Genomic DNA, 10,389 nt, shown 5'->3' with positions numbered 1-10,389 from the left:
ACAAACAGCAGTGGCCCCAAAATAGAGCCTTGTGGTACACCACTGGTAACTGAACTCCAGGATGGACATTTCCAATCAACCACTCTGTCGTCTTTCAGCTAGCCAATTTCTGGTCCAAACAGTGAAATCACCCTCAATCCATTGCCTTCGTATTGTGTGCAATAAATAGCCTACAGCGGGGAAGCCTTTCAAATGCCTTCCTGAAATCCATATACACTACATCGACCGCTTTCCCCTCATCCATCTGTTTGGTCACCTTCGCAATGAGGTTTGTGAGGCACGACCTACCCTTGACAAAACTATGTTGACTGTCCCGAAGCAACTTATTCTTTGCTCAATCCAGCTAATTCACAGTGCATCTACACAAGAAGTTGCTAGACTATTCCCTAATACCAGCTGAGACGTGGTTACTTTTAGATTTACCAGATCAACCCCAAGTGGAGCCTCAGTACTCTTTGTATGTCTTAATGTGGACAGGTACAGGCATGTGGGCCAGTGTAACCAGCATCAACGGTGAAATCCAAATCCACAGGCTGAGGGATTCTGAACCTTATCCAACTAGTGATGAACTGATGACATATCCCTTGTAGTTGTGGGATTGGGCAACACCATAAACGGAATCTTCAAACTTGAACATATCTCCACATCCTTGGTATACAGGCCTTAATCAGTTATGTGACGCTGATAATTAGCCTTGTAGCCACTATGATAGCTACTCAATGGAAGACTGAATGTTGGCTGAGCTCTGGTTTGGTGCATTCAAGTGTTTTGGTTTGGGAGATCAGTTATTGGATCAGTAATCCCACAGCCAATCATCCGAGTCCCTGGAGGTGCTCAGGATAGCAGCGATGCCAATTTTCTGCTGCTTCATCAATAACGTTCCCTTTGTTGTAGAGTAGATATTTTCGAATCCATCTATTCAGAGAGATTCCTACATAGCTTTGGAGTTGAAGGGACTTGAACACAGGCCTTCTGGCTTAGAGGTAGGGACATTACCACTGTGTCACAAGAACATCAGTGTCCTGCATCTAGTATTTTTAGGCACTTTCCCATCCAAGTACTGCAAGTACTGGCCAGGCTTGAGTCTGCTTAGCTTTTGAGATCAATGGGATTGGGCATTTTCACACTAACGTGTAATGACCCATCTCTGGAGCAGGTTCGATTTGAACCCAGGTCTTCTGGCTCAAACCTGGGAGACACTACCACTGCACCACAAGAACCCGAGTCTGTTGTGGAATATCTAAAACACCCTGTGTCAGTCAGCCGTGAAGTGAGTCAGGTGAAACTTTACAACCGTGAAGTGAGGAATGTCCTGATAATCAAGACCCACTATTCCATCAGTCATATCATTTGTATAAATGTGTTGCTGCAATCACCTATTTGGCCAATTGATTCCCTTGGAGTCAACTAGTTAGAGTAGAAGGCACCTTCACCACCCTTCCTGAATGAACTTAAAAATAATCCATGTATTACAAACAAAATTTAATACTAAAGCATTGTAAAACTTGTTAACCACAACATTATAAAGTGTAATTAAAACTATATCTGATTAATCTCCAACAAACAAATTCACATGATTCAAAGCGACTACAAACTCTGCAGTAATAGTATTAACAAAGAAGCAAAAAGGGAAAGAGCAGTCTTGCTGATCCATGGTCACTGATACAAAGGATAAAGTTTGATGAAACAATGATTCTTTTGAATGGAACAAAATCTGTGATCGCAGCAAATCGATGGCAAATTCTTGGTACCAGGCTTTGATTTGGATGGAAATCCACTTAGAAATAGGGCTCTGAATAAAGGTTCCATTTTATTCCTTTTATTAGGATTGGCAAAAATAGCTCAAATATTGAATTATGAAACTGTATAAAAATTATTCCTAAATTTATGCAGGACAGAAGGAGTGAGGGAGTTTTTTGATTTGCATGCGGCTGCTGTTCCTTTTCCAAGTGCCCGCTGTGTTGTTAGTCTCTCTCTGCCCTTCCCCTGGTGTTCAACACAGAAACCCAATGCAGCAAGGTTTGCTGGGTAATAACCAACTGCCAGAGTCTCCTCTCAGTAGTGCTGCACCTCCTGGTGTTTTCCACATAGTCCACAATAAAAATATGTATTCCCATCAATACAGGTATGTCATTGAGGGAGAAACTCTCAAATCACTCTGAGAAGAAGCATCCAACCAATCAAAGAATCTTGACTATATTTTTACAATTTCTTGTGACATTGCTTGTAAGATTACTTCATAGACTCCAGTTATATCATGAGTCACATGCTTATGTTTATAGTTTGTGTTACTTTCACTGCCTGCGTAAAAATAAGTTACTGTGTTGCTCACCATTCTGACTTGGGACAATATTGTCATTCATTCACTGTTGCTAGGTAAGAATTCCAAAATTTACCCAATTCACAGACTGCAGCAATTCACAAAGGTACTTCAGCCCAACCTTCTCCAGGGCAGTTAGAAATGGACAACAAATACTAGTCTAGCCGGTGATGCCCACATCCCATGAATGAATAATAATGAAATACGGGATCATTGTCCTGTCATCTCTAACAGGTATATGTGCTTTGATCCCCTCAGCCTCCTGTTTCTTTTCTTTGGTCTTTTTTCCCTGTCACAAAACAGCGATTTCATGTTATGAATGTCACTAAAATATTATAGTTTTATGATTGTGAAACTATCCTGCCTTTGAATGTTAGAATGGGCACAATTGGCTAAATGGCCTCCTCCAGTTCCTGCATTCATGTGATAGAAATGTTTAAAATTATGAAAGTGTGACAACAGATCAGACATCATGGTATGGTTTTTTAGCAGAGGCTTTTCTTTCCTTTATTATCTCATGGGATGTCAGCTCCTACATTGTCACCCGTCCCTAATTACCCTTGAACTGAATGGCTCTCTCAGCCACTTCTGAGGGCTGTTAAACATTGACCACATTGCTATGTGTCTGGAGTCACGTGGAGGCCACATTGGGTAAGGACAGTCGTAAATCAGATGGATATTCACAATTATATTTGAGCGTTTAACTCCAGATTTATGAGTTGAATTTAAATTCCACCAGGTTTCATGGTATTTGAACCTGTGTCCCCAGAACATCAGCCTGGGCCTCTGGATTATTTGGTGAGTACAGCATCACCATCCTTTCATATTTAAGTCAGCGTGCAGGAAAGCCCCCTTCAGTTTGTGTGACTGGGATTCACTAACAAGATGTGTACTTGAGGTGGACACTGCAACAGTATTCAAGATTCAGTTCGATAAGTGGCTGAAGGGAATGGGGTTGAAAAGAAATCAGTAAAAAATGGATAAATGTGATTAGAACAATTTAGGCTCACAGATGGTAAACACCAACACAGACTTGTTTGACTGAATGTCTTGTTTCCTTAACAGCTGCTAAGTATTTCAGTGTTTGATGGTTCCATGATCACTGTGGCAGAGACAATGATGGCCTTCATGTCTTCATCTGTCACACAGCCAGTGAGGGAAAAGAGGTTTCCTCAGTCCTTTGAGACCTGCAAAATAAGATTGTTAGGTTATTAACCAGAAAACTAATTGTTAAAAATCTGATTCTACTATTATAAGTATATAGTCGGATGAATATCTAATTATTATATCTAAAAATACATAACTAACTGTATTAAGAAATTGCCTTATTAGTGTAGAATATGTGGAACAAGCAAGGCAAAACTCATGAAATTGGATGGAAACTAATGAACAACTATTTCAAAGCTATGTTTTGTGTTGATGCCCAAGATTTATATATAAAAAACATACTCATCCATTTTCTCTGTTAACACAAAGACAAAGGCTTGTTAACTCCCCAAAAACAATTTGAAAAATGTCAGTGTCTTAGTGTTCTTGGATTGTTTACCTTTCTGCTGATTATGAAATGTTTGTTCAACCCGAAAGGAAAGCTGATATTATCTTTCATAATAAAGATCCTCGAAGGCACCTGTCACATTCACGGGGAATACAGGAAATTTCAACAGATAGGCATTGTCAGGGGAGGCTATGAGATCGTAATTTAAATGAAGAATTATATATCTCTTTGAACAATTGTAACTTAAGGTGAATTTTCATCTTGTTAATGAAACATCTGGCCAATTTATAAAGAAAACTATACAAGTTGTTGCTGAAAGTAGTTTGATGTTTAAGTCAGGTAACTTGGGAAACTAATGAAGGACTATCAGCAGCAGATTGAAAGTTTACTTGGTGACTGTAGGTACAATTTTGTGCAACATATTTGTGAACGATGGGTATCTTGTTAATGAGTATATTGTAATTTTCAAACCTGGGAAAGGCAATGATGCTTAATTTGCGTAGGTATCTAAAAGAGATATGGGATTCAAAGTGTTAACTTCGTTTCTGTCTCCAGTGATGTGACCAGACCTGTTGAGCTTCTCCAGCACTTTGTTATCATTTCAGATCTCCTGCATCTGCAATATTTTGATATTATCTGACTGCCTCATTTGAGCTTTGACTGTTGTGTCAATGAACTGAACTTTATGCTCTCCCACCAGCATGCTTATACCCGGGTGTGAAAATGCCATGGCTGGCTATGCCCCACTCTCTCTTCCACCCTGACCTGTCTGCAGTTTTACAGTGGGTTGGGTGAGACCGAGGCCAGACTGCCCTTTGGCCAGTTGAGATCCGAATGTGGGCAATTAATTACTTCTCACATGCTGTTTCCCCCCTTGTCTCAATGTTCAGTCTGGTTGGAGGAGATCAGGACCTTCCTCTTGTGCTTAGTAATCATCCCCTCCACTATAGGGTTTGCCTCCCGTGGACAGGTCTACTCCCTCCTTCCCCATTTCTTCTTTGAGATTCCCTGTCCCCACCTCCAAACCCCCTCCCCCTCCCCAGCCTCACTTTCCTTCATTTGCATTACACCACCTATATTTACCTGGCCCTTGACTCTGGGACTTAGAATCCAGGGGCTTCTTGTCGTTCCAATCCTATCCACTGCTCTACTACATTGCTGGGGCAACTGAGCTGCCAGCCAATCAGATTCAAAGGTCAATGGCGACATTTCACATGCTGATTGATACCAGTCAAGGCCTACTTACCGACAAGACTGTCATTGTGTTGGCTTTGTCCTCCTCTGAGGGCTTTGTGTCTTTTGCCTTACACTTGCTGGTGAAGTAGTTAGAATATGCTGTCCTTACCTGAAAACAGAATGTAGCAGGCAGTCAGTGATCAGATGGTATTGAACTAAATGGAATCAATTTGAATTTCACTGAATCTCTGACCTTGACAGACTAATAATACACATCAGAATTTCGACTGCCTTAAAAGTATCAAGAAGCCCCATCCATCTTGAGGTACCCTCCCTGTCTGTCTCTTTCCTGTATTGGCAGACTGCAGCTATCTGTGTTGGGAGGCTTTCCATTGGCCTTGCAGCATTAGGAAATGGCTGACTGTCCTCAATTGATAAAGTCATAGTATCATCGAACCCCTACAATGGAGAAGGAGGCTATTCGGCCAATGAAGCCTGCACGAACCCTCCAAAGAGTATCACACCCAGACTGAATCCCATCCCACACCCACACCCACGTAATTGCTGTAACCCCAAACTTTTAAATTTAACATCGCTAATCAAACTGCTTAGATGGTGGATCCAACAAATTAGAAAATGAGCAAACCTTTGGGGGTAATTAATCGGCTAATCTTACAAAAGTTGTGTTAGGTGTCTACTTCTGACAGGGCATGCATTCAAGTCACTGAGTCAGAGAGTTATACAGCACGGACACAGACCCTTCACTCCAATTCATCCATGTCATCAGGATATCAGAAAGAAATCTTGTCTCATTTGCCATCATATGGCCCCCAATCTCCCCAACCCTATCCTGATGCTTTTTAAATGTTGTAATTGCACCAGCATCCACCACTTCCTTTGGCAGCTCTTTCCATACAGGCACCACCCTCTGCGTGAAAACGTTGCCCCTTAGTTCCCTATTAAATCATTCCCCTCTCACCTTAAACCTTTGCCCTCTAGTTTCAGACACCCCAACCCAGTGAAAAGACCTTGTCTATTTACCCTATCCATGCCTCTCATGATTTATAAAACGATGTCATCCCTCAGGCTCCGATGCTCCAGGGAAATTTGTTCTAGCCGATTCAGCCTCTCCCTATAGCTCAAACCCTTCATCCTGGAAATATCCTTGGAAATATTTTCTGAACCTTTTCAAGTTTCACAACATCCTTCGGAAAGCAAGGAGACCAGAATTCAATGCAGTCTTCCACAAATGGCCGAACCCATGTCCTATGTGGCCACAACCTGACCTCCAACTCCTATAGCCAATGCAGTGACTAATAATGGCAAGCATAATAAAAGCCTTCTTCACAATTATATCTACGTACGACTTCTCTTTCAAGGAACTATGAATCTGCATTCTTTGTTCAGCAACACTCCCTAGGACCTTACCATTGACTGTATAAGTCCTGCCCTAATGGGCCTCTCCAAAATGCAGCACCCGACATTTATCTAAACTAAACTTGATTTGACACACCTCAACACATTGGCCCATCTGATTGTCCCGCTGATGAAACCTTCTTTGCTGTCCACTATACCTCCAATTTTAGTGCCATCTGCAAACTTACTAACCATACCATCTATGTTCACATCCAAACCATTTATATGAATGACAAAAAACAGTGGACCCAGCACTAATCCTTGTGGCACACCACTGCTCACAGGCCTCTAATCTAAAATGCAACCCTCCACCACCACCCTTTGTCTTCCACCTTCAAGCCAGTTTCTTATCTAAATAGCTAGCTCTTCCTTAAGCCAACCAGCACCTCCTCCTCGGTAATATGGACATTTTTCAAGATGTCGCTATTTATTTCGCCTTTTTTTTATTTTCTGTGTGCTTCCCCACAGTAAACATTGATGCAAAATACTCATTTAGTAGCTCCCCCATCATCACTCTGTAACCACACTACTGCTTACCTTGGGGTTTAACATGCAGAGGAGAATGAAGATGAAAGTGCCTTGGAAACTGTTGATGATGGTGAATAAATAGGTCATTACACCGGGCTGTTCCTGAAACTGAAACAAACCAAAAATCCAAGTGCAGCCCAGGATAAACACCTGAGCAATGGCTTTGAATGTCAACATCCTGCAACAGAGACAGAAGGAGATCAGTGAGAATACAAGGAGCCCGGAAACAAGGAGGGCACCAATAGATCAGATCAAAGCTCTGCAGCTCTGTAACATGCTGTTCTGAATGCTTGTGGATGTGGCAGCAAATAATGGGAGAAGGAAGCTCCATGAGCATCCCTTCTCCATTGCCTGTTGGTTCGGCAATAATCGGCAGTGTTTTAGTGACAGAAATTACTTAATGAGATATTGTATGTTGTGATAATGTGATTTAACTGTAAAGTCACATGAAAAAATGTGAAACAAAGTAAAAAGTGTCTTTTAATGTTCAATAATTGTTTTCATATTGTATGCATGCATTGTATCAGCAAATAAATCCTTGAAATAACGCTGACTTTTACGGATGCACCCACATAAACCTTTACAGGATCATATCACCCAGAAAGAGGCCATTGAAGTGTTTAAGCCCATGTTAGTTCTTTGAAATGCTAACCCACTTAGTCGCATATCTCCAATCTTTTCCTGTAACGCTGCACTACATCAGAGTGTGGTGGATGCTGGGACACTGAATCCATTCAAGAAGGAAATCGACAGCATTTTCAAAACTACCATATTAAAGGGGTATTGGGAGGGTGCAGGAAAGTGGACTTGAGGAGGTTTGAAGGACTGAATTGTCCTCTTTTGTTCCTGGTTTGAATTTTCTATGCAATTTACCCTTCTTTACATGTTCGTGTAAACTTCAACAATATTTCCTTCAAGTTCCAGACAATAGTATCTTACCTTGTATTCTGAAGTTTTGACACTTTAGTGTCCCGTTTAGAAACTTCTCTTTTCAATATCAAGAGTATTGTGAAATACAGAGCCGTGTTGATCTGTTGGAAGATTTCAAAATATGTTGAATGACTGTCAAGAAAGTGTGGTTGGAGCAAATGTGAAAGTAGGTTGATTTAATTCTTAATTTTTTTTGCAATTTGCCAAGTGGTGTTTGCACCCAGAAATGGTGAAATTTCAGCCTGTCCTCCCTGTCACCATAATGTTTTTCATATTTTCCCTGCCTGCTCTGAAGGTCCTCACTTTCTCCTGTTTTTGTGGAAGACAGATAATGGAGAGAAGAAGGAAAGGTTTTGGGAGAGATGGCTATGGATGGCATGGTAATGGGGTGAAGAAGTTTTGGCAGTCAATGTATGCAGAAGAGAGGATATTGAGAATTGAGGACATGGAAGAGATGCTGTGCAAATGAGTCTGGTAGAGGGTGCTGTATACTGAAAATGTCATTGTGCATTTGGCCACCTGAGACTACCATGTAGCAGGGGAAAGTGAGGACTGCAGATGCTGGAGATCAGAGCTGAAAATGTGTTGCTGAAAAAGTGCAGCAGGTCAGGCAGCATCCAAGGAGTAGGAGAATCGACATTTCGGGCATGAGCCCGAAGAAGGGCTCCTTCCTGAATGATTCCTGAAGAAGGGGTCATGCCCGAAACATCGATTCTCCTGCTCCTTGAATGCTGCCTGACTTGCTGTGCTTTTCCAGCAACACATTTTCAACTACCATGTAGCAGCAAAATAAGTCTCTGAGGAAGAGGTAGGACAGGATCCATCTTTTAACCCAAATGTCTTTTGCTGGATGTGGAATTGTTATGTCCCAGAAACATTATGGGGGAGGGGGGAAGTGTAGTGAATGGAAGGATGTCAGCCAGGTGGATCTCATAGAATATGAGTTCCCTGATTGGGGCTGTTAACCTGGTCCAATCAGGGAGTCCTGGCTGACAGATATAAACAGGAGAGTCGAGGTTTCTGCTCAGTCCAGGAGCCTGTTCTGTGCTAGCTGGGTCAGTGTAATGTGCTATATACATGTAAATAAAGGGTGATTTGGTGATGGGATGCCAACCTTCATGAAGTCATCTCAGGGATAGAGAGAGTATTAGAGAGAGATAATGTGCAAAAAGAGTATGTTATGGAAAGCAGTGGGATATAAATGAGCCGCAAATTGATAATACCTGCTAGTGACAGTTTGATTAGATTTGATTGATTATTGTCACATACCAAGATACAGGGTAAATTATTGATTTGCATGCTGTCCAGAAAAATCACACCCTACATAAATACGTCAGGGTAATATTACAGAATGCAGAATGGACTATTACAGCTACAGAGAAGGTGCAGAGAAAGATTAAGTGTAACATACAATTTCATAGAATTGCTTCAGTGTGGAAACAGGCCATTTGGCCCAACAAGTCCACACCAACCCTGCGAAGGGTAACATATTAGTCTCCATTTACGCCTGACTAATGCATCTAACCTACACATCCTATGGGCAATTTAGCATGCCCAAATCACCCTAACCTGCACATCATTGGATAGTGGGAGGAAAGCAGATCAGCTGAAGAAAACCCACGCAGACATGGGGAGAATGTGCAGACTCCACACAGACAGTCACTCAAGGCTGGAATTGAACCCAGGTCCCTGGCGCTGTGAGGCTGCAGTGCTAACCACTGAGCCACTGTGATATATGAGAGGTCTGTTCATCAGTCTGATCACAGCAGGGATGAAGCTGTTCTTGAATCTGTTACTAAGGTTAGGTAAATAAAAAAGGGGTTTACTGTACATTTTAAACACAAACATTTCATGCAATCAGATAGAAATAAAACACAATAGACTTGATATGAGTAGTTAGAAAATTACCCCAATGATCAGACACACAGGTCCCAGGAAACTCCAGATGAACCCTCTGTTTGTGGAGACCCAGCAGCTGGAAGTTGAGAGAAGAAAGTAAATCATTCGGAACAATGAGTATCAGCAAGAGAATAAGACCCAGGAAGTGTGAGCTATTTATGATGCAAAAATAGTTTCACAACCTGTGCACTGATTGGATGATGATATTCCTGGTGGTTGTAGGTAAAACTAATTCGGAAGGTACTCATTGCAAAGTGAAATATCTTTGTAATATGAATCATGAATGAAATAAGAGCACAAGTCGACCATTTATCACATTGAAGCTGCTCCACCATTCAACAAGATCATGGTTAATCTGATTGTGGCCTCAATTCCACATTCTCACCTGATGCAACCCCATCCCCCTTCCCCCCCCCCAGCAGTAATCTTTGACTCCCTTGTTAGTCAAGAATCTGTCCCCGTTTGTGTTATAAATATTCAATGACCCTGCCTCCACCACTGTCTGGAGAAGAGAGATCCAAAGACTCACAATTCTCTGAGAGAAAATGTTTCTCCACATTGCTGTATTCAAGTGGTGACCCCTTTATTTTCAAACTGCTCCCCCCCCCCCCACCCCACCCTCTCG

General features: G+C 41.7%; 1 protein-coding gene across 8 annotated transcripts in view; it reads right to left on the bottom strand.

Moving 5' to 3' along the window:
- Positions 1-1,489: 1,489 nt before the first annotated feature.
- Positions 1,490-10,389, bottom strand: part of LOC122552182 (adhesion G protein-coupled receptor E3-like) — an 82,628-nt gene continuing 73,728 nt past the window's right edge. For all 8 annotated transcript variants that reach the window (XM_043694760.1, XM_043694761.1, XM_043694764.1 and 5 more), the window contains 5 exons: positions 9,774-9,840; positions 7,875-7,966; positions 6,945-7,113; positions 5,062-5,160; positions 1,490-3,507 (listed from right to left, as the gene is read on the bottom strand). In XM_043694760.1, coding sequence (XP_043550695.1) covers positions 3,493-3,507; positions 5,062-5,160; positions 6,945-7,113; positions 7,875-7,966; positions 9,774-9,840 — 442 coding nt within the window. In that variant the 3' untranslated portion in view covers positions 1,490-3,492. The remainder of the gene's footprint in view (positions 3,508-5,061; positions 5,161-6,944; positions 7,114-7,874; positions 7,967-9,773; positions 9,841-10,389) is intronic.

The sequence above is a fragment of the Chiloscyllium plagiosum genome, chromosome 8 (genome assembly GCF_004010195.1).
Source record: "Chiloscyllium plagiosum isolate BGI_BamShark_2017 chromosome 8, ASM401019v2, whole genome shotgun sequence".
NCBI classification, from domain to species: Eukaryota; Metazoa; Chordata; class Chondrichthyes; order Orectolobiformes; family Hemiscylliidae; genus Chiloscyllium; species Chiloscyllium plagiosum.
Note: the sequence above shows the minus strand (reverse complement) of the source record. Positions and strands in the feature narration are given on the sequence as shown.